The following is a 25,444-nucleotide window of genomic DNA, read 5'->3' on the forward strand; positions in this document are numbered from 1 at the left end:
CAGAGTGTCTTAAGGGAGGAAAGAGAGGTAAAGAGGTTTCATGGAAAAAATTTCCAGAACTTAGGGCCTAGGCAGCTGGGATGCTGATCAGCTGCCCGCTCCACAGAGGTGGTCAAACATAGTTAACAGCTCAATTAGGGGCAATTTAGCCAGCGTTGGAGCGGCCTCCCACCACGTACAGAGGCTGCCAGCTCAATGGAGGTAGCCTCCCTGCAGCAGGCTGGGGTGTCATCGGAGCAGGAGGCTCCGTGCCCAATGATGGGGTTCATGCATAAAAGGCCACAATTGCAGCCAAGACTAATGCAGTTGGGGGGTTTCCCCTCCATCCATATGTTCCTACTGGCCTGGATCCTTTTCAATTGATTTCTGCTGTGCAGCCCAGTGAGGGCGCCTTCATGTTGACGCATCGTTGCAGTCCTCAACATGCCTCAGCAGCGCCCACCTCTCCCAGTGGAGCTGCCAAGGCTCCAGAGCTGCTGGCCCTCTAATTGGGCTGGCAGCATCGAGCACCTGCCCATCGTCCTTAATTGGATGGTGAGCGCAGAGACAGCCCAAAGCTCTGCCAGTCTCAGTCCAGGCAAGTGGAAGTTTGGGACCCCCATTTGGTCCCGATGTCAGGGTCCCAAAGCCTGCAGCAAAGTCCAGCCCTTCCTATCTACCCAAGTTATCTTTTTACAGCTATTTTATACTATTCTGTAGTAAAATATATTGAATGCTGAAAGAAACTCTTTTGGCATTTACTGAATGATACAACGTGCTCACTTAACTTATGATAATTATATAAAGTAGAGCTTATGAAATCTAACAGAAGGTGCATTGTCTATTAAATAAAATGCATGTTCCTAATTATGTCACATGCACCAATTTATATGATTGATGATAAAATTAGTTTCAATCAATTACAAATCACGCTGATATAATGCTAGATCAAGGTTTCCATGAGGCTCATATATATGCATCTTCTTCAGCAGGGATACACACGGTTTCAGAAATACCATCAGTGCTACTCTACATTACCTATTGACCACCTGAATAGAAACCAGGCAATTTAATTACTGGACTGCCAAGGGGCCATATTATTTCTATCTATAAAATTATGGATGAATGCAGCCATTTGTGCCATGTATTGACTGATTTGTGTTAACAATTTGCTGATGTCAATCCACCATTGCCTTTTAATAGTTTAAACTTGGATGATTTGTCAGTGAACAGGATTAGCCTCACGGTTCTTCTCTACATTGTGTCTAATGCTTGTCTTGCTTGTATCCTGGTGTTCAGAACTGGCACAATATTTAAGCTGTAGTCTGACTGAAGTACTATACAGTTTGATCATGATTTCCTTGGACATGTTTTGGCTCTACAGTTTAATGTCTATTGGCTTTATTGATTGCTACTCTACCTTGGTTGGACATGTTGAACATGGAGTCTGCTAATACCTCTTTCAAATTCATTGTTATGGCCAGGAGGGTGATGGTGTGGCCTGTTCCCACTGCTCATCTCCCAACTGATCAGACCAAGTGTTTTTGTGACTACTTTTTTAACCCCTTGTGTTTTATTTGTCAAATAAGCAGACAGATGACAGGTTTTCTCATAGGTAGTTAATTAGGTGTTTGGGCAGGCAGCTCAAGGGCAGTCGGCATTAAAGCATCATGATAATCATCAAAAACATTAATATAAAAGGAACAGAGTTTCAAGCAATTGCATTATGTCAGAGAGAAATCCACAGGCAGGCAGAAGAACACAGAGCGCCTTGCTACTGACATTTTGCGAGAACCTTTTGTTTAATACCGAATGTTGAGGTGCAGCTATATTAGTGTTTGTGTTCCTGGCATAAATACAGAGGTCTGGCGGAGTTGCTCCAGTAGAGGGTCAGCTGACCATCTGGTCACATCCCTTCAGCATCTGAGTACATTTTAGCATGGAGGAGGCCATTTTCAGCTAGTTGAAATCACAGGCTATTACTTTCAAATAATGTGTTTTATTTGCAATGCTATGTTCAATTGGTATAAACAGAACTAATATGAGGGACAGATTAAAATGGTCGAGATCATTCGTGCTTTCTGAATCTTGACAGTAAATTTGAAAAAAAACTTCAAAACTGCTCAGCCATTACTTCTTTCAGCTTTCTAATTCTACATTTGAACATGTTATATCACCATTCCTTGCCATCCAATTATTAATAACATGAAGTTCAAGAATAGGAACATAAATTTAAAAGTATGGAGTGAATGAAAGCTTAATCTCTCTCTTTGCCCCCTACTCCTCCACCCTTACAAAGAGCTCCGAAAATGGTGTTCTCACAAACTTATCATAGGAACAGTAGGCCATTCAGACCATCGAGCCTGCTCCACCATTCCATATGATCATGGATGATCTTCCACTTCAATGCCTTTTCCCCACACTATCCTCATATCCCCTTATGCCATTTGTATTTAGAAATCTGTCAATCTCTACTTTAAACATACTCAATGACTGAGCTTCCACAGCCCTCTAGGGTACAGAATTCCAAAGATTCACAACCCTCTGAGTAAAGAAATTTCTCCTCATCTCTGACCTAAGTGGCTTCCCCCTTATTTTGAAATTGTGTCCCCTGGTTCTAGACTCCCCAACCAGGGGAAACATCTTAGCTGCATCTACTGTCTATTCCTTAAGTATTTTGTAGGTTTCAATGAGATTGCCTCTCATTCTTCAAAACTCTAGTGAATACAGGCCCAGTTTCCCCAATCTCTCTTCATAGGACAGTCCTGCCATCCCAGCAACAAGTCTGGTGAACCTTCGTTGCACTCCCTCTATGGCAATATCCTTCCTTACGTAAAGGAATCAGAACTGCACGCAGTACTCCAGGTGCGGTCTAACCAAGGTTCTATACAACTGAAACAAGACTTCACTACTCCTGTACTCAAATCCTCTTGCGATAAAGGCCAACATACTATTGACCTTCCTAATTGCTTGCTGCACCTGCATGTTAGCTTTCAGTGACCTATTGACAAGGACACCCAAGTCCCTTTGTACATCTACACTTTCTAATCTCTTACTATTTAACAAATAGTCTGCACATCTGTTCCTCCTACCAAAGTGCATAACCTCACATTTTTCCACATTATATCCCATCTGCCATGTTTTTGCCCACTCACTAAGTCTATCCAAATCCCCTTGAAGCCGCTTTGCATCTTCTCACAACACACGCTCCCACCTAGTTTTGTCATCCGCGAACTTGGAAATACTACATTTGATCCCCACATCCAAATCATTGATATATACTGTGAACAGCTGGGGCCCCAAGCACTGATCCCTGCCGTACCCCACTAGTCACAGCCTGCCAACGCGAGGATGACCCGTTTATTCCTACTCTCTGCTTTCTGCCTGTTAACAAATCCTTAATCCATGCCTTTATATTACCTCCTATCCCATGTGCTTTAATTTTGCTAACCAACCTCCTGTGGGGGACTTTATCAAAAGCCTTCTGAAAATCCAAGTATACAACATCCACCAACTCCCCTTTATCAATTCTGTTAGCAACATCCTCAAAAAACTCCAACAGGTTTGTCAAACATGATTTCCCATTCCTAAATCCATGTTAACTATGCCCAATCAGATCATTATTATCCAAGGGTCCATTTATCACATCCTTTAGAATAGATTCTAGCATTTTCACAACAACTGATGTAAGGCTAACAGGTCTGCAATTCCCTGTTTTCTCATCTTAGCCAAACTTTTCCTTTTTACATACCTATAAAAGCTTTTACAGTTCGTTTTTATATTTTTTGCTAGCTTACATTGATATTCTATTCTCCCTTATCATTTTCTTCGTCCTCCTTTGCTGTATTCTAAAATCCTCTCAATCCTCAGATCTACTACTACTTCTGGCAACTTTATAGGTTTTTTCTTTTAATCTTCTACAATCCTCAACTTCCTTTGTTATCCACGGTTGACTGCCTTTACTTTTGGGTTTTTTGTGCCTTGAAGGAATGTATAGTTGCTGTAAACTATATAACAATTCTTTAAAGACTATCCATTGCCGATGTACTGTCATACCTTTGAATATACTTTCCCAAATCCACCTCAGCCAATTTGCCCCTCATACATTCATTATTTTCTTCATAATCAGATATGGAGCTAAGCAATTTTTTTTTAAATCCAAAATTTGTCCTTGAAAGTTTTAAACACAAAAGCTTTAATCCACATCATTCCTTAAGAAATGACCCATTTCAATGCTTTTCTTTGAAATACAAGCTGTACCGATGCTATACAGAATAAGATTGAATTATCAACTAGTGCGTTAAGCATACAGAAAATGTCCAGATGCATAATCAATGATTATCTATAAAATATCATTTTATTAAAATTAGAAATGAAAATAATTCAATTCACATTCAGAAAAAAGATCTGTTATTTACAGAAAGCAATGTCTGGTCTCTAGTAGATCCAACACACATACATCAATATCAGGTATGTTGTGCATCATAACAAGACATGGAGGTCAAATACAAAGTCTGCAATCTTTATCTATGAAATTTATATTGCTCGTTTGAGATAAAATAAGTCCTTGCGAATGAGTTATTAAATAATGTGCTGTTACAGTCCCAGAAGTCTTTTAGCATCTTCACTTTGAGCCATTAAAGCTTCACTAGCGTATTTCTGTAACAGTTCCATTTTCTTCCGTCGTACAAGAGCCTCCTCAATCTGTAATGATGGAAATTAAAAATACTATCAAATAATTTCATCAAAAAAAGTAATCCAAATTGATAATTTTGTTAAGTATTAAATAGAATTATATGCCGTAAAGCAGAACAATCCACCATTGTAGGAAGAGCTGGAGATGAGTCACATTTGAAGCACTCGTGCCTCATATTTTCTTAAGAATGTGCTTTTAGAATCATAGATGGGCAACATCTGATGCTCATTTTTAGGGCACCATTACTGCAACCCATATCTATACTCTGAGCAATTTAAAATGAAACATATAAAGATTCCTCGCACGATCTGCACTTCTAGAATTTCTTCAATGTTCCCTTACCTCTTTCTGTGATGGTACAGGAACATGAGCTATAAATTTTTGTTGGTTTTCTTCTCCTTCCATCTGTTCCCCACTGTCATCATCAGACTGAACATTGTGAACATAAAATTAATATATCAAGAAAAATTGTTTTATTCTATATACAATATGCATTTATTTTAAAGTAGTATTTAAAACACAAAAAGTTCCAAAAGTTCTGAGGTCATGATTTAATACAAATTTTTAGCTGCTGGAAGAAACAAACAAAATGTTAATCTTTTCTTTAGCTGCTAAACATCATTTTTTGCTTCAGCAGGGACATCAAGACAGCCCAAAGGCTCAAGCAATAAACAACAAAAATTAATGGGAGAAATTAGAGTATGGCTACCTGACCCAAACCCGATGGGACCCGATGACATGTGTTGGCTTCGGGTCGCTGTTCCAGGTCCGGCATTCGGGCTCGGGTCGGGCCAGGTCAGACACACTCTTGTCACTACCTCCGGTATGTAGCTCCAATCTTAATGTAATTTTTAAACAACCTTTCAAGTCTAGTTACAGTTTTTGTTGCTTATCTGCACAAGCTTAAAAAGTGAAAAACAGAAGTTAGGTTAACTGAACATTCCGGTGATCAGGTCGGGCGCTTGAAAAAAATCAAAGGACTCTGGCCGGGTCAGGTTCGGGTTGGATGTGGTTCTGTAGGGCTCGGGTCAGGTTTCATTTGCAGATCCCAGCCGGCCTTTAGGAGAAATGGCATTTAACATTTAATACACAGAAGTGCATCCAAAAGGGGTTATTGTGTACAGGTAATACCAGCTACTTTAGGCCTTTTAAAAAATTCTTTCATGGGATGTAAGCGTCGCTGGCAAGACCAGCATTTGTTGCCCAACCCCAGTTGTCCTCGAAGAGGTGGTGGTGAGTTGACTTCTTGAACCACTGCAGTCCATGTGGTGTAGGTACACCCACAGTGCTGTTAGGGAGGGGAGTTCCAGCTTTTTAACCCAGTGACAGTGACAGTGATATAGTTCCAAGTCAGGACGGTGTGTGACTTGGAGGGGATCTTGCAGGTGTGGTGTTCCCATGCCTCTGCTGCCCTGGTTCTAAGTGGTTGAAGTCGCAGGTTTGGAAGGTGCTGTCGAAGGAGGCTTGGCGAATTGCTGCAGTGCATCTTGTAAATGATGGACACTGCTGCTACTGTGTGCCAGAGAGTGAATGTTTAAGATGGTGGATGTGGTGCTGTTTGTCCTTGACGGTTTCGAGCTTCTTGAGTGTGTGATGGAATCCGTGGTTGCGAAGATGGTTTTTGTTTAAGACCCTAACTGAGAAGGAAACCTGAACCGAACCAGAAACAGAAGCTGCAAAAACTTCAGGTTTCTGTTCAGAAATTGGTTCAAACCAAATAAAAGGAGGCAGACTCCTCCCCAGATCAGGCACTCGAGGCAGATGAGACAGGAGTGGAGCACCAGCAACCAGAAGAAAGTGAAGACTGACTCCAGGAGCTGTTTCTGTTACTTAAAGTAGCCGACTAACCAGACCCGGCCATACAATGCACAGGTTGTCGAAGACTCGAGTAAAGGGAAGACTGGCAAATCCACGCCATCAAGTCTGTTGTGAGCAGAGCTGAGGAGGTTCTGGAGAAGTGCGCCTTGTGCTGAAGACCACACCATGGAGTTCGGATTGAGAAAAAACTGTCAGACTCCCAATGACTTTAATTTGGCTAGGGCTCCTTGATGCCACACTCAGTCAAATGCTGCGTTGATGCCAAAGGCAGTCACTCTCACCTCACCTCTGGAATTCAGCTCTTTTGTCCATCTTTGGACCAAGGCTGTAATGAGGTCTGGACCCAAGTGACCCTGGCACAACTCAAACTGAGCACTGGTGAGCAGGTTGTTGCTGAGTGAGTGCCGCTTAATAGACTGTCGATGACACCTTCCATCACTTTGCTGATGGGTGAGAGTAGACTGATGGGACAGGAATTGGCCAGATTGGATTCACTCAGCAGGTCTGGCAGCATCTGTGGAAAGAGAAGCAGAGTTAACGTTTCGGGTCAGTGACCCTTCTTCGGAACCGTTGAGTTCCGAAGAAGGGTCACTGACCCGAAACGTTAACTCTGCTTCTCTTTCCACAGATGCTGCCAGACCTGCTGAGTGAATCCAGCATTTCTTGTTTTTGTTTCAGATTTCCAGCATCCGCAGTATTTTGCTTTTATTATATTGGCCAGATTGGATTTGTCTTGCCTTTTGTGGACAGGACATACCTAAGAAATTTTCCAAATTGTCAGGTAGATGCCAGTGTTGTAGCTGTACTGGAAGAGCTTGGCCAGGGCAGGGTTGTCTCTGGAGCACATCTTCAGTACGACAGCCGGGATGTGGTCAGGGTCCATAGTCCTTTGCTGTATCCACTGCCAGCTGTGATATTACGTGGAGTGAATTGAATTGGTTGAAGACTGTGATGCTTGGGACCTCAAGAGGAGGCAGAGATGATCCACTCGGCACATCTGGCTGAAGATGATTGCAAATGTTTCAACCTTGTCTTTTGCACCAATGTGCTGGGCTCCCCCATCATTGAGGATGGGATGTTTGTGGAGGGTCCTCCTCCTGTTAGTTGTTGAATTGTCCACCACCATTCATGACTGGATGTGGCAGGACTGCAGAGCTTAGATCTGATCTGTTGGTTGTGGGATCGCTTAGCTCTGTCTATCGCATATTGCTTCCACTGTTCAGCATGCAAGTAGTCCTGTGTTGCAGCTTCACTGGGTTGGCACCTCATTTTTAGGTATACCTGGTGTTGCTCCTGGCATGCCCTCCTGCATTCTTCATTGAATCAGGGTTGATCGCCTGGTTTGATTGTAATGGTAGAATGAGAGATATGCTGGGCCATGAGATTACAGACTGTGGTTGAATACACTGTTGCTGCTGCTGATGGCCCACAACGCCTCATAGATGCCCAGTTTTAAGCTGCTACATTTATTCCGAATCTATCCCATTTAGCATAGTGAAAGTGCCACATGACATAATGGAGGGTACCTTCAGTATGAAGACTAGACATAGTCTCCACAAGGACTGTGCGGTGGCCACTCCTACCAATACTATCTTGGACAGATGCATCTGAGTCAGGTAGATTGGTGAGGGCGAGGTCAAGTAGGATTTTTCCCCCTTGTTGGTTCTCATGCCACCTGCTGCAGCCCCAATCTGGCAGATGCGTCCTTCAGGACTCCAGCCAGCTCCGTCAGTAGTGGAGCTATCAAACTACTCTTGGTGATGGACATTGAGGTTCCCCACCCAGAGTGCCCTCGCTACCTCAGTGTTTCTTCAATGTGTTGTTCAACATGGGGTCCGCAGTCAATGTTGAAAACTCCCAAGGCCACTCCCACCCGACTGTATACCACTCTGCTGCCAACTCTCGTGGGTCTGCTGGTGGGACAGGACATACCGAGGTATGATGATGGAGGTATCTGGGACATTGACTGTAAGGTATGATTCAGTGAGTATGACTATGTTAGGCTGTTGCTTGACTAATTTGTGGGACAGCTCTCCCAGCTGTTAGTGAGAAGGACTTTGCAGCGTCGACCGGGCTGGGTATGCCTTTGTCATTTTTGGTGCCTAGGTTGATGCTGGGTGATCCTCCAGTTATATTCTTTTTTGGTTTTTCTGTAGCAGTTTGGTACAACTGAGTGGCTTGCTAGGCCATTTCAGAGGACAGTTCAGAATCAATCATATTGCTGTGGGTTTGGAGTCACATGTAAGCCAGACCAGTCAGGTTAGCAGATTTCCTTCCCTGAAGGACTTTAGTGAACCATATGGGTTTTTACATCAATCCAGTAGTTTCATGGCCACAATTACTGACACCAGCTTTTTATTCCAGATTTATTAATTATTTGAATGTAAATACCACCAGCTGCCATGGTGGGATTTGAACTCTTGTCCTCGAAGCATTAGTCTGGGTCTCTGGATTACTGGTCCAGTAACATTACCACTATGCTACCTGCAAGACAGCTCAAGTCTTACAGGCATTTTAATACCAAACTACATGAAATGGAAGAATATTGTTCTATAAATGTACACCAGTGCCAAGTTTTTATATACAAATGGTCATATTTTGCATGTCAGTGGAAAAATGAGGCACCATTTTAGGCACAGAAGTAGCATTATCTGAGTGGAGGTAGAGAAATCTGCAGCGGAATCCGTTCCCATGGTTTTCCATCCCTTTTGGCCCCATTGTTAAACCTACCCCCCAGTCACATCATCACATTTGATGGGATGTGGAGATTTCCTAAAAAGTTCAACAGTTCTGTTCACCGTGTGCCTAGTAGTGAGTATGCCTCCTTGAAACATCTGAGCTTACCATCCAAGTGCTGCAAATGGGCCCCACAATGGAGAGATCAATTGGAATTTGGAAGCTGGCAGATCAACAAGGGATCAAGGACAAAGCAAAATTATGACCTTAATAGCATTTGCCAGACTGACATGGTGCAGCTTTGAAATCCCGCATTAGTTCCAGATGGTGAGGAATCAAGTAGTACAGATACTGGCACAGGCATCTATCCTTATTATTCAAATAACCTCATCCTTGGGCAGGGTTAGGGTAAAGGCACAAGTCACACTGTCATATATCCAGCAGTGGAGCAAGGGTACTAGAATGTATTTTCCATGATGTTTCATACAAGCCATTGTTATACTGGTAGAACACTGTTTTTAGCTCAAAAGCTGTAAGTGTGCTGTGTTTATGGTGAAAAATATAGGTAATGCTTTGGCTAGTGGGGTAGAAGGGATATGGGAGTTCAGATACCGTCCTCCCTCCCAGGACTTTACATTTTAAATTTCACTTACATTGAAGTCAAAAACACACTGCTTAAGCAGCTGCAGAACCAAACAGTTCCTCACCTCATTAATCAATATAATATACAATGTTAGGAAATGCAAAATACAATCTTAAGCTATTTGCAGATTAGATAAAAAGCGCTGATTCATTTAACTGCACTACATACTAGAAATCACAATTCTGAAATAAAGATATATATAAGGGAAATGACAACTTAATTGATCTTTCTACTTATCTGCAATTTAAGTGACCTTACTGCTTAACAGCTTATTTTTTTAAAATCTGAAATGCATTTTCTGCCTCATAGAAAATCAGGGGATCACTGCCCTACACCTCTGTACACCCAATTCTCTAGAATTCCGAAATGAGCAATAAGGGGGGGGGGGGGGAAATAGTAAAAATGAAAGCTATATATAATTTATCAAAACATTTTGCATGTAACCTTACCTTACAGGTCAAAATTCGTACATAATTTTTAAAAAAGGAATAATTTCTATAGTTGTAACTTGAGCTATGGGTTTTAAAATGTCAGGGAATGTGCCTTGCCCGAAAATATTAACTACTGTACAGGCCCACTGAGTAGAATGGGCCTATATTCTGTAAAGTTAGAAGAATGAGGTAATTTCATTGAAGCGTATAAAATTCTTAAAGGGCTCGGCAGGGTAGATGCTGAGAGGCTGTTGCCCCAGGCTGCAGCGACTAGAACCAAGAGTTCATAGACTCAGGATAAGGGGCAACCATTTAGGAATAAGATGAGAAGAAATTGCTTCATTCGAAGGGGTTGTGTGTCTTTGGAATTCTCTGCCCTCGAGGGCTGTGGATGCTCAGTCAATGAGCATTTTCAAAACAGAGACTGATAAATTTTTGGACACTGAGGGAATCAAGAGATATGGGGATAGGGTGGGAAAGTGGAGTTGAGGTAGAAGATCAGCGGTGATCTTATTGCATGGCGGAACAGTCTTGTGGGGGGTCGTATGGCCAACTGCTGTTCCTATACATTAATGAGAGATCCCCAGATTTGAAAACTTCATATGAAAGTCTTCCACTTTTTCTTTGATTTTTACCTTCCTGTTGTACACAGTTTTTAAAAATGCAAGGCTTGGCTATGAAGAGAAACAAACAGCAATTAAACTGCAGTAAACAACTATTCTTTTAGGGATTTAAAAACTGTTTTAGCTGGGAATTATCACCTGCTGTGATCTAAGCAATCTATTTAAAATTTTGAAGACTACTGTATATCTGTGTTCAGGGGAAACAGGAACCATGAAAGGGCAACATTATAACTGAAGCACTATAATATTTATTTATTTTTACCCTGTGACAAAAAGTGTCCCATATACAAGCTATTACCATTTTGATTAAATTTTTTGATACTGCACTTACCTCGTCATCTTTCACTGCATAGATGTTTACTTCCTCGTCCTCCTCTTCTTTGTCACATCCTCCATTTTCAAGTCTGGCTTCTTTATCTGCCTTCCATTTTTGCACAGCTTCCATTATGACTAAAAAGTGGAAAGAAAGTTGTAATATTTGTGATATTAAATTCAAAATGCAACTATAAGCAAATTTTGCTCCCATTTCATTTGCTCTTGCTCAAAATATAAATACTCATGTTCATCTTAAGATGCAGATGTCCAGGTCACAGACTTCTCTATGTCTGTTACCAATGCTTCCCTTTGATAACATGCCTGCAAGGCTGAGACACCAGGACAGATATAATTGATCACACTGAAGACTACCAGATATCAGCATCTGGGAAGTGTGGGATTCAATGCTGGTATGTCAAATTTAAGAAACAATCTATCGCATTACTATAATTCACTCCTGACCAACGACTCCAGATGTCAGTTTTAAATGTATTCATAGACAATGTTGATTGCCTAAGACTTTGATATCTGCTGTGCAGAGTGGTTGTAAACATACTGCATTGTAAATAGAATGTAAAAGTTAGGAATTGGGAGAGAGTGGAAATTCAGAGCACAGGAAGAAGGAGGTGCTGCTTTTTCTCTCAAATACCTGCACTGATTCATGTAAGCTTAAGGCAGTAAGTATTTAAAATTGTTATCCAATATTTCAGTGCATAGTGCAAGATATTGTGTGGAAAAAGAAAAAATACAATCTAAAAAGTATATATACATAATATAAATTATCTAGACTAAGATATGGCAGAGCAGGTTGCATGTCTGGACTGCAGTATGTGGGAGTTTGTGAACAGCGAGTCCAAGCCATCTGACAAAGTCCCACTGTTAGCTAAATTTGAAGCTCATGAAATTGAAGGCAAGTTATTGATCTGGTTAGAAAATTGGCCGAGTGGCAGGAGGCAGACAATAGGGATAATGGGCAGGTACTCTAATTCACAGGATGTGACTAGTGATGTCCTGCAAGGATCTGTTAGAGTCATGACGCCACAGAAGGAGGCAATTCAGCCCATTGGGTCCATGCCAGATCTGTATTGCAATCCAATCAGTCCCATTCCCCTGTTCTATCCCTATAGCCCTGTAAGTTTATTTTCCTCAAGTGACCATCCAATTTTCTTTTGAAATCATTCATCGTCTCCATTTCCACCATCCTCGGAGGCACCAAGTTCCAGGTCATTACCACTCACTGCATAAAAAAGTTCTTCCTCACATCCCCTCTGCATCTCTTACCCAAAACCTTAAATTGGTGTCCCCTAGTCCTTGTACCATCAACTAAAGGGAACAGTTTTTCTTTGTCCACCTTATTACTAAGCCTGTCATAATCTTGTACACCTCTATCAAATCTCCCCTCAATCTTCTTTGCTCCAAGGAGAACAACCCCAGCTTTTCCAATCTAACCTAGTAGCTAAATCCCACATCTCTGGAACCATTCTGGTAAATCTCCTCTGCACCCTCTTAATGACCCTCACATCCTTCCTAAAGTGTGACGGATTTTAAGGTTCCATTTTATGTTAACTGCCATTTTATTCTCATATTCTCTCTTTGTATTGTATTTAGCTTGGTTCTAGCTTGAAGAATTCACCTGACATGAAATTAAAAAAAGAGGGTGTATAATGCATCATATTCTCTATCTCCCTCATCATCCCAGGAGGCCTGGCTTTAGTTCCTTTACCTTTTGTCCTTATTGGAATGTACCTGAAACATCTCCTTAAAGATCACACATTGACAGGAAAAACTGTAACAGAACAATTTTGGCACATTTTACCCTGGCTAGATCCTCTCTCATACCATTGATGTTAGCCCCCTCCCAATTTAGAAGTTCTACTCATTCTTCAGCACCAGATCCAGCAATGCTACCTACCTAGTTGGACTGAGAATATACTGTTCAAGGAAGTTCTCCTGAACACATTTCAGAAAGGCTGCATTTGCTGACAACACAACCACTAGGTGGCGCAGTACTTGCACATGCTCAAATGCAGCCTCATGCACTGAAAGATCACTGTCTGCGATGTGTTTGGCAGCTGCCAGAAGTAAAGATGGCGCTGCTCAATTTATCACAAAAACAAAAGAAACTCAAATCCCCAGTGGCTGTGAATGCCAACTGCATCCCCCGCCCCCCAACAACAGCACCCAGCTTCCTTCTCTTCACCGCTGCCTCCTGTGCCTGTCTGCTCGCCACTTCTCCCCCGCCTTGGCTACTCGCCGCTTCTCCCCCACTTCTTCCTGCTTCTGTTCCCTCGCTCCCCTACCTATCTTGTCACTCTCTCCCTCTCTCTCTCCCCCGCTTCCTCCGTGTGGGAAAGAGAGACAGCAATCGTGAGAGGGAGTGGGAAGTAAAGGGCAGAGAAGTGGCCGACGTGTCGGGGGTGGGGTGGGGGGGGGTGAAGTGGGGAGCGAGTGGCCGAGGAGGGAGAAGTGGCAAGGCCGGGAGTGATCGGCTAACACTTGGGGGGGGTAATACGGAGAGTGAGCGGCCAAGGCGTGGAGCGAGTGGCACGCAGACATTGCAGTACGGAATGACGTTTTCGCGCGCATGCGCAAATTAGTCCTGGCAAGCTGGGTGCAGATGTAGGCTGTGCATATGCAGCACCATACTGACAGCAAGAGTCCGTTCTGTGCATGTGCAAAGCTGGAGTGCTCTGATGACGTCGGCGCTAGGCTGCGTTGTCAGGAGTCACTTTATTTCAGAAATTCCTCCCCCTCTTTACCCTTTACCTAACATTATCCCAAATCTATATTTGGGTAATTAAAGTCCCCCCAATATCACAACTTTATAGTTCTTGAACATCTTTGATTTCCCTGCAGGTTTGCTGCACTCTATCTCTCACTCACTATTTGGAGACCTATAGAATACCTCCAGTAACATATTCATCCCCTTTTTGCTTCTCAACTCTAACCAAATGGATTCTGTCCTTACCCACTCAAGGGCATCCACTCTTTCCAACACCAGGATGTCTTCCCGAATCAGTGCTGCCTCCTCACCTCCCTTTTTGCCTTCCCTATCTTTTCTGAACAGTTTATATTCTTGAATATTAAGTACCCAGTCCTCACCATTTTTAAGTCACAGTTCCATCATTATTGCCACTACATCATATTCCTATTTGTGCTTGTAGCTCACCAACCTTATTCACCGCACTTTGTGCATTTCCATACATGCATTGTAAACCTGTCTTTCTATTCCGTGTAGTTCTTTTTATTCTACTCCTATCCAATATGGTACGACTTCCATCTCTAGTACAATCCAACACTCTCTCTCTTATGCACCTTATTCTTCTTTTCTACTTCTGTAAGCTGGTGCCCACCCCCTTGCCAATTTAGTTTAAACCCTTCCAACCACACTGGTGAACCTCCCGGTGAGGACATTGATCCCAGTCCTGTTGAGGTGCAACCCATCCCTTTTGACTAGGTGCCTCCTGGCCCAGAACTAATCCCAATGTCCCAAGAATCTGAAGCCCTCTCTCCTGCACCATGCCTCAAGCCACATATTGATCCTCCCTACCTTCCTATTTCTACTCTTGCTAATGCGGGCACAGGGAGTAATCCTACTTTTTAACTTCCTCCCTAGCTCCTGAAAATCTGACCGTACAACCTCAAAACCTGGCACCAGGAAGGCAACACACCATGCGGTAAAGACTGGCTATCCGACCCAAACCCGACTACACGTGTCGGGTTCAGGTCGGGTTTATATTCCAAGTCCAGCATTCAGGCTCGGCTCGGACTGGACAGAGCTCACCCATGGAACTCACGGGATCAGGCTCACCCATGATTCCCCACAACTCCATCTGCAGGAATAGCCTGCTGCTGGAACGGATGAACACGATCACTACTGCCACTAAATGGGTGGGACTAAATGGCCTACTCCTGCTACTATGGTACCAGCACACAAAAGGTTCAGTAGTTTTTCTTCCATGTACTGTGTGTACTAAATTTGTACTGTGGGATATTTTTTAAATGTTCATTTTGGTTTTGAGAATTTGCCATGCCACAAATTATCACAATTAATGAGATTACACTGGCAATCACATGCACACAAATAGAAATTTCTTACTACATTAATTAAACTAATCCAATGTCTGATGAGAGGAAGTCACTTATATGCTTCATTAATTCTAAATCTTCTGACATATTGCAATCATGTATCTCTCTGCAGAAGCCCATTAAGCAAGGCTCAAAGGATTAGGATTGCATAGCTAATTATCTGTCTGGTGCCTAACAGAAGCAAAGTATCCAGTTTTTAAAAAAAAATTATCAACATTGCAGAAACTAATTTGGGATTTACTGTGACATCATAAATAGAGGGAGCATTGTAAAAACCTTTACCCAAACTCACAACAGAGGTCATTCACCTGTTATTTCCTTAATCAGCTAATCATGATCACTAGCCATTTCCCAAAGCATCTCAGTTGAAGTTAGCAGCTCACATGAGGAATTGTGTATGCAGACTTGCCTCTACTCACTGTGCTGAACAGCATAATGGAACATTTGTAAGAGTGGCTCTTAAGCAAGACACTGATTGGAATTCGTGCCCAAGAGAAAAAAAAACAGTAACTGTACTAAACTGACTATAGTTCTCAAAGAAAAAAAACTTTATCCTAAATGGGATACCACTGCTACTCCTTTTTATCCACATTTACCTTTAAGTTTGTAAGAGGTTATTAGGGGTTTGAATAAATGAGGCTGATTCAGGAACACTAGCAAAGATGTATGTGTGTTGAATCTAACTGATTTGTGACTGAAGGAGAACCACATGATCTACAAAGTTATTGGAAACAGCTATTTTTGAAATCAGAGCATGCAAAAGATAAAAAGAACCCCATTCATAAACAACATTAATAAAACAATCTCCTGTTAACACACTAAACTATATTCTTAAATGTAAGGCACAATACAGCACACTGTCATTTAAAATTAAGTACCAAGACAAAATTATTTACTGGATCCTTTCTAATACAATTAAAATGAACAAAAAATTGACTAGTGTGGCAGAGCAAAAAATCCAATAGTAGGAAAGATCAAAGTAACATAAAATTTTAAATCTACTGATCAAAACTGAAAAACACACTTGATAATGATGGCTCAGCTTAATAATACATTAAGTAGCTGAGCCATATTGAACATGAAAGTCGCAGATTTGGTCCCTAACCCATGTGAGTTATCCAACGTCAGCCAAAGTGGCAGTATAGGTGACACAACTGGTCTCAATGTTCCTTTAACAGAGCTCAAATTGTATAATGTTCCTATGCCCAATTCTATTCACTCTCCAGCAACCTCAACTGGAAGACTGTGTGTGGGTGCCCACATGTGTGTGGACAACAGGTAAAGACAAGAGAAGTTCTTGAACATCGCAGCTCCCAGACGATTACAAATTGCTACAAGGGTCAATAATTTCATCCCAAGCTCATTATCTCCCATTCACTTTGAGAGTAGGAAATGTTCTCTTTCAAGCCACACACCAAGAGGGTAGAAAAGGTAGCTGGTTTTATTGGCTGTCCTACTGGTAAATCAGTGACCAGAGAGGAAGTCAGCATCACAGCCTTGTTCCTGGCTGGAAACACAGAGCAATAAAAAGGACAAACGGGCACACAGCCAGTCAGGTTTTAAAATAAACGATTGGAAGGTGTTGGTCTACATCCCAGAACTTAATGATAATATCAGATTAATGATTCATATATGGCCTTGTCTCACTGAATATTTAAGCCCACTTTCGAAAAAGCTGGAGAGCTACACAAGGGCACATGCAAAGGTTACTCAAGATCACAAGGGATTCCTATCGTTACACCACCACCCCCTGCCAAGTGCCATTATTGGGCAACATGATCATACGTCTGAATGCAAGAAACTCAGACTGCTTAAGGAAGTGGCGAGCATCATGTGATCAGACCAGTTTATTTTTTTTTAAATTACTCTTGGATAGCAGAACTTTATCCACTTGTTTATCAAATTATCGCAATTATTGGGCAGAATTATCACAAGACTGTTGAATTCAAAACTAAGGTGGTAAACCTTAGTAAGTGGCTGATACCCAACACATTGACCCGGATTTTGTAGTTGTAATGATGGCAAAACTGACATTACAGCTGTGAAACTGACAGAAAACTCTGGCGTCTTTTTTTTTAATTCATTCATGGGATGTGGGCGTCACTGGCTTTGCCAGCATTTATTGCCCATCCCCAATTGCCCTTGAGAAGGTGGTGATGAGCTGCCTTCTTGAACCGCTGCAGTCCATGTGAGGTAGGTACACCCACAGTGCTTAGGAAGGGAGTTCCAGGATTTTGACCCAGTGACAGTGAAGGAATGGCGATATAGTTCCAAGTCAGGATGGTGTGCGACTTGGATGGGAACTTGGAGGTGGTGATGTTCCCATGCATCTGCTGCTCTTGTCCTTTGAGGTGGTAGAGGTCGCGGGTGTGGAAGGTGCTGTTTAAGGAGCCTTGGTGCGTTGCTGTAGTGCATCTTGTAGATGGTACACACTGCTGCCACTGTGTGTCGGTGGTGGAGGGAGTGAATATTTGTGCATGGTGTGCCAATCAAGTGGGCTGCTTTGTTCTGGATGGTGTCGAGCTTCTCGAGTATTGTTGGAGCTGCACCCATCCAGGCAAGTGCAGAGTATTCCATCACACTTCTGACTTGTGCCTTGTAGATGGTGGACAGGCTTTGGGGAGTCAGGAGGCGAGTTATCCGTCTGCAAATGCATAGTCAAATGCGGAAATCCAGAAGTTGCTGTCAGTGAATCTCTGCTCCTCCACAAGGTATGCTGTTGATGTCCTGCAGATGGAAGTCTTTAGAAACCACTTGAACTGACGTGAACTTCCTTTTGTTTTACACTCTAATATCACTGTTAAAAACCTGCTAAAAAGTGACACCCTGTTGAATGAGATACATCCGGGTTTTTAAGCTGTATTAGTCATAATTACTAAACAACCTCTCTGGCCCTGAAAAACTAATTTTATATTTGTATGATGCTAAATTTCTCATTATAATAAAATTCCATAGGTTTTTTAAAGTTTTGTTTATATTTCATCTTCTACCTTAATCCATGTGTATGTCCCACTCTTTATTTCACTCTTTGTAAAATGATTAAAAAGTGAAGGATAATCAGTGCATTTTATTTCCTGATTTGCTGTCTGTAAGAACTCTTCAATGTGATTGGTTGCTTAGCCTGCTTGATGACATTGTTGAATGCTGGAGATCCCCTATTGTTGGCACCAGGATCAAATTAATGTCGGGAAAGGTGAAATGCAGGCCACAGAGATAGTCAAATCTTTGTGGGCAGCTTTCTTCAAGGTCAGCAGCAAGTGCCATTACTTCACCACTGGCTGCAAAATCTGAGCCAATGCTGCCAGAGCTCATTATTTTCTGGCTTTTTCACATTTTCTGCAATGGAGAGAAATTTTTGCAGCTAATGGTATTAGATGGGGAAAAAACATTTTTAATGTATAAATTTCTATTTTAATATGCAATTGCTTTCCTCACCAAGGCTAGCAAATGGCTATTATGTTCTGGCAGGAACATATTTTTAAATAATTTTTTGGGAAGGCCTCAAGGTAGAAACTGCTATATTTTCTACGAAATTCTCTTGACAGAGGCAACTACTCTGTAAAAGTGTTGCTGTGATGCAAGTGGCAATTAAAGATGGGCAGCAGTCCTAGACTTATGTACAAAGGACAATGGAATGAACAATTTAAAACTTCCTTTATCCATCCTTGCAGTCACTTAGTACACTTCCAAGATCGGTGAACTCTTTGACCGCATTCAATACAGTTTTCCAAATAGTGACCAATGGTCAAACATATGGCCACAATGCCAGTCATCAGCATGCAACAGTTCTTACACAATTTGTTCGCAGTATTTAGTCGATGCCCGCAGTCTTGATATAGCGAACAATTTCTCAATTGCACAGATTTGTATCCCAATTCCTATCTAAACTTCTCTTAATGCAACATCTGATGTAGTCACATAAATATAAAGAATAATATACACATCCTTGCTTCACACCACTTGAAATAGGGAACAGGTCAAACAGAACACCATCAATGCACACACTGTCTTGCATCTAATCATGGAGTTGTTTCAGAACTGACAAGAACTTCTCCGGACAACCGAATTTTGTCATAACTCTCTAAAATTTGACTGACAATGTGAAAAGTTTTGGTTGTCAATAAACGCCACATATTTTACTCCCTGCACATCATGAGCTTGCCAAACAAAAAAGATCAGATTCATGGTTCTGTGGCTGGCCTGATAGCCACACTGTGATTTTGGAAATATTCTGTACACTATATTCAGCAGCAGATGACCAAGATGACTAAGAATCTTACCAGGCAGAGAGAGAAGTTATATGCCCCAAAAGGTAGCATGGTCAGACTTCCATTATCTGCCACAATGCAGCTCGATCATCATTGTTCTCTGGTCAATCACCTTGTGAGCTTTACAGCTACAATGTAGTGCCTTAGCATCACTAACAAAGACATCTTTGAGAGTATCACCCAATGATCGGTCCAGCAGTCAGTACCAAACATTGAAGATATTATCCTGACATTGTGAAATCCCTTGGACGGTCAATGACATAGTCTATCAGGTGCTATTGTTGAGATCTTGGCTGCACCTACAATGCCTTTTACTTAACCCAAACACAGTGCCCGTGATATCCACTCCACCCCTAGCTTGCAAATCAAGAGCAGGGAACTGCTCTATTTACACCATCAATGCCATGCCTACCTAAAAGACGTCATCAGATCACATTAGCCTTTCATATGCGTGTACTGAAACCTCCCATTATTAGCTTGTCAGTAACAGGGCTGCAGTTATTGGCTCATCTAGTTCATATACCTTTTCCTCTAATGAGCTAAGCATAGTTGGTCCACAGAAACTCATGACAGTAGTGTAGCATCCTCATGACAGATGAGTGCACAAATACATCAGCTGATCATTTATGCTCATAGGCAAACTCTCCAGTTTGATAACCATGTCAATACAAATTACGAACTCAACACTAGCGTGACGATATTCTTCTACCAAGCATCGATCCCAGAAGCATGTATAATTTATAACCAGCCAATCTGGTTTCTCCCAGAGCAGTAATGTCTACCCCATATAGAGGTAGAAAGTACAATAGGATAGAGGATCATGACCAAGAACAGATACATCTTGCTTTGGAGTCTCACTTGATATTTCTAAACAGAGACATCCAGTTGATACACTTTTTATGTATAATGTAGTTACATCAGCTTTCATTCTGATGTTACGCTCTTCTTGTTCCCATTACCGTGAGTAGTAATTTTGGTTATTTGTGTTACTATGTATTTTTCTTTTGAGAGAAACTCACAATCACATGAAAAATAAAGTCGAGGGCGAGCCACCTCCACCAGGCCTGGAAGCCACACAGCGATTTTGCATGGCCCAGGCCCTTAACTGGCTTCGGGTGAAACTTCTGCCCTTCGGGTGCAGAAAGTCATACCTCAAAGAGCTGCCAGCCAATCAGAGGGCTGGCAGCTCCTCAGTCCCAGCAGTGCCACTGGAGCAGTGGCCACTGCTGGGACTGCATCAAGCGTGAGGAGAAAGAGAAACACCAGCCCCGAAAATGCTGAGTGGGGTTTTCGACAATCGGCTGGGCTCCAGCAAGGGGTTGGGGGTGGATCTGGAGGGCGGGTGGAGGTGCTCCAGCAGGGGCGGCTTATGCTGCTGGAGGGCCTTCTGTGAGGCACAGGGTGCCCAATCAGGAGGGCCCCCCACTCCAGCCTGCAAGGAGGCCGGCAGGTATTAGTGGGTGGTCTTCTTGGCTGACAAAGTGCCCGTCCGTCGCTGGTATTAGAGGGGGGGGAAGAGGCACTTAAGTAGCAATACATTGGCCACTGAAGAGCCTCGATTTGCCTGGGGTGGGTGGGTTGTTTGCCACCTCCCCCACTGTTGGTGAAATGGCAGCGGGGGCGGGTAATTGATGGGAACGGCACCCACCCCCACCCCACCTCCAGTCCTCCCCCGAAGCGGGGGCGTAAAATTCAGACCAATGAAGAACTAGTCTGAAAAAATATTAAAATATCAGCATTTAAGAACCAAACCTACTTTAATTGTAATAGATAATAAAAATATATTGGAATTGGATGCAATATGTTTGAATACACTGTATCCCAATATATATTAGATACTTGCCCATTATGCCAAGTAGCTTGCATTTGTAATTTCAAAAAAAGATTACGGGACACACTGTAGAATTGTCTAATTTTGTCATTATGTTACAGCTTCCAAACTATAACAGGATAGCTCTTTAGATTTATTTACCTTGTTTCTCAAGCTCTTGTTCCAGGGGTAGAAGGACCCCATCATCTTCATCTCTGTAACCATAATAGTCTGCATCAATGTCTTTCATGAGCTCAGCACGTGTTTTCCGTGGTGGGGCAGGTGCTGCAAACAAACACATGATTAAAAGATATGTTGTAACTTCTTAGAATACCAAAGTATAGATACCATACTACGGTAGCTATAATTATACACTTAGTTTTAATTTTTTTTTTTACATTGTTCATCGCTAACTTCTTTTACCAATACTATTAAAATGCAGTGACATGGTCTAGGTAATATAGCTCAAGATCTAAAATAATAAGGTGCATCAGCTCAATGGCGCACTGCATCAGAGCATTAACATGCAGAACCCCATAGTATGTTCCTGAAAGTATTCTATTTTGGGCAGGTACCATCCAATGGGGATATAGAGGCCTGAGTGCAGGGCTCCTATCCACTTGGTCATATGAGGGGCTGCATTTTAAAAGCCTGATGCCGAAATAGGCAGCGGCCAGAAAAATTTGTGGCCCGCACACACGGGGCACATGACGTGGAGCCTCCACGATTTCAAACGTGGCAGCTCATTAACATGGCCGGGGTGGCTGCCCCCCACCCCAATGACATGGTGGGGGCCGGCGAGCCGTCCCTGGCAACGGTGTCCGGCGCCATTGCGCAGGTGACATTTTTAAAGGGCTTACAGGCCTAACTGATCATCTGAATTTCTAATAACAGCGTTAATGTAAAGTTTATAAAAATGAATAAAAAAATTTCCATGCCCTCTCCCAACTCCCCAATGGCATAACACATCATTCCTGCCCTTTCCCTTGCCCCCCCCAGAATACCTACCATTAATATTTAACCTTCCCCCCCCCACCCCCAAAATTCAGAACTTTGTCTTTTATCTCTTCCCATCATCGCCCCAACCAATCCAAAGCATTTTAACCCCGCACCCCCCACTCCTGCACAGAGACTATCACCTCCTCCCCCAACCCTACAGGTGTCGCACCTTGTTTCCCTGAACTGGGGGCTTGAAGGCGCGGCATTGCCGGAATGAAGATCCCAACCGGCTGGCAGAATCGCTGTAGCCTGCCTAATAATTAAAGTTAAGTAACCATTTGCATATTATAATGCGGGTCCCATCGCCGAGTGGCAGCGCAGTATACATTTTTTTAAAAAGACAACTTGTGCTACATATTGCTTACTGAATAATTTGTCAACTTACTAAACAATATAACTATAATTCTGGAAAAAGATGGGAAACCCCCCCACCCCCAATAGCTCAATGGGGGGTTAGCTAGCCATACAGACCATAAAAGGTCCCAGGTATCATTACTTGATCTATGCTGACTTAGTGCACTTAGCCAGAGAAATAGTAGGGGTGCTGCAACTGGTCTTACCTCACTAAGATTAAGCATGGATAAAATCAGCCAGCAGATCCGATTGCTATCCAGCAACATAACTAAAAGTTTGTGGCAGTGCACATGAATATTAAGTGAGAATAAGAAGTGGGATCATCTGTGTGGTTCCTAGGATTAAATAGCATGCTAACAATTACCGTCAAGGTTTACATATTAAAAATAGGAACCTGAGCAACGTACCAAGACTGACTGATGCCCATATAACTTTCTAACAGGTCAATATTTTCAGAGCAAGAGGTGGAAAAAAAAAACTTGGTGAGAAAATGAAAATTTTCTTTTAAAACATACGTTCTTTTTCAAACAGTTCTCTGACTCCTGGCAAATCTTTAGCTGCTCCAAAGTACTTGTATCCTCTGTTGCCTGGAACTTCTTTTCCCTCATGATCCAACATTTTTGGTCCGATTTTCTAAATGTTAAAAAAAAATCTGCATCTTATAGAAGTGGCATTATACAGAAAGAAAAAAAGAAATTGTCAGCAGCTGAGAAAAATACATCTACTTCATGGGTTTGCCCAAACTGTTCAATCAAGTAACTAACCTTCAGCTTATATTGCTTAAAATGTTTCATTAGAGTCAACAGGTGCAGCACAATACCACAGCATAGTGGAGAATCCCATGCTCAGCACCAGGGTCAGACAGTTGTACACCTACAGCAGTGTTGAATTCCTGATTTTAGCTGTTTCACTGAGGGGCAGGGAGTCAACTCCCACTTTCTTGAACTCATCACAGTGACCAGTTTTAGTATGGCACTAGTAAAGGCCTGAAAGGAGGCCACCCACCTTCTGTGCTGGAGATGGGACTTTAGGACAACCCATATGAAAATGCAACACAAGGAATCTCAATTAAATTCTTACTAAGAAAATCAAAACACAAGTTCTGATATCATACTTATACATCATTTGTGAGTTAAGGGATATGCTGTTTAATCCCATTTAGTGTACAAGATATAATGCTGAGGGGCACTGGTAGTAAGATGTGGACGTATTGGGATGTGGATCCTAGTGACTGTCAACAGCAGGAAGGAGGTTGCAAGATGCTGCTCAGAAAAGCACAGTTGGAGGCTTTGTCTGGGGTGGTCAGCAGTGGCAAGTGAGGGAAAAGGCGTAAGTGTTTGATATGGAATGAGGAAGCAACAGCAGTGACATACAGCAGGAAGAAGCATGGGAAGTACAACTACTTGGGGTGGGTGGACAGCAGGATGACTAGTGAAGTGGGGAACACACAAGTGGTAGCGCAGGGCAGTCAGAGGTAGGAGGGAGCAAGGGGAAAGTACACTGTTTGCAGCAGGTGGGAGCAGGAATGAGGCCCAAGGGCAAAAGAGATTCCTTATCCTCCCTTCTGCTCGCCTCTAAAGGTTTAGAAATGCGAAAAAAAGCTGTTTCAGCAATAAGCTGGAAAATATCATTATTTAAATAGCATAACAAGGGCAGCACAAGTAACTCAGATACAAAGAAAAGCCATGCTCCTTGTACTAATTGGAACCAGATTTTTTTTGATAAAACACTTTTATTGTTTTAAAAGCTTTTGCCTACCTTGGAGACAGAAGCTAAAAGGATTCAATCAAAGACATACACAGATAGATTTATGGAATTGCATCTAATAGACTGAGATTGCCTTAGCTTGTTTAAAATTAGGACACTAACAGCTGAAAGAGATGCCATTGGATCTAAAGTGTTTCAAATCTTCAATCCAAATATGAAAATGCAACATTTCAAACAGCTACTGCTGCCATACTGCCATTATTCAGAAGACAAGCATGCATTTTTAACAAAGCTTTCTATGTTACTTACTCCATAGTCAGGACCTCCTAACTCCTTTATTCTGACCTCCCAGTGACCTTTCTCTCGTAGCAACTTATTGATTTCATCGTTCAGGTCACGTATCCGAAATTCTCCCAAACCAGCTTTAATTGAAAAAAAATGTATTTGCATTACATGAATGCACACTGCAAAAGTGAATACTTAAAGTTGGAAAAATATCAGAAACTTACCATTTTGTATCTGTGCCACTTTTTTGGAAATTTCACTTATGATCTACAAAACATTATAAAGCTTTAATGACTAAATAGTCACAAACTACAGATATTATGAATACTATTTGCATAATGTGCATACCTTACAAATACGACAGAATGTTGTTTATTTCTATAATCAGTAATGTGGCAACTGGAGCAAGATTACATAGAAGAGATGGCCTCAAGCTTAAATAGTTCAAAAATATTCAAGAACCTATCCTTAAGCTAAGCTTTCTAATATTAGAATTTCCACTGGCAATTGGAGGCTGGTGAGTAGAATTGAATACATGCATTGAAATGTGTATGACTGAAATCCTGCTTTTCAGATTCCAGAACAGTGCAGGTGATCACAGAAACCACTTATACAATGATCAGAAATGCTTTAAATATTACACTGCTGACATGAAATTCAGCAATTTATGATAATACCCTTAACCAGGTAAAACATTTTTATTTTTCAGCAATATCAAAATACAAAACTTTCTCCTTAACAAGCATATTAA

The 25,444-nt window shown here is 42.0% G+C and overlaps 1 protein-coding gene across 1 annotated transcript in view; it reads right to left on the reverse strand.

Moving 5' to 3' along the window:
* Nucleotides 1–2,031: 2,031 nt before the first annotated feature.
* Nucleotides 2,032–25,444, reverse strand: part of isy1 (ISY1 splicing factor homolog) — a 31,534-nt gene continuing 8,121 nt past the window's right edge. Inside the window, exons 5-11 of the mRNA XM_068052324.1 lie at nucleotides 24,918–24,960; nucleotides 24,718–24,830; nucleotides 23,217–23,334; nucleotides 21,511–21,633; nucleotides 11,198–11,316; nucleotides 5,018–5,104; nucleotides 2,032–4,683 (exon numbers count right to left, since the gene is read on the reverse strand). Coding sequence (XP_067908425.1) covers nucleotides 4,576–4,683; nucleotides 5,018–5,104; nucleotides 11,198–11,316; nucleotides 21,511–21,633; nucleotides 23,217–23,334; nucleotides 24,718–24,830; nucleotides 24,918–24,960 — 711 coding nt within the window. The 3' untranslated portion in view covers nucleotides 2,032–4,575. The remainder of the gene's footprint in view (nucleotides 4,684–5,017; nucleotides 5,105–11,197; nucleotides 11,317–21,510; nucleotides 21,634–23,216; nucleotides 23,335–24,717; nucleotides 24,831–24,917; nucleotides 24,961–25,444) is intronic.

This window comes from Heterodontus francisci, chromosome 19 (assembly GCF_036365525.1).
Source record: "Heterodontus francisci isolate sHetFra1 chromosome 19, sHetFra1.hap1, whole genome shotgun sequence".
NCBI lineage: Eukaryota > Metazoa > Chordata > Chondrichthyes > Heterodontiformes > Heterodontidae > Heterodontus > Heterodontus francisci.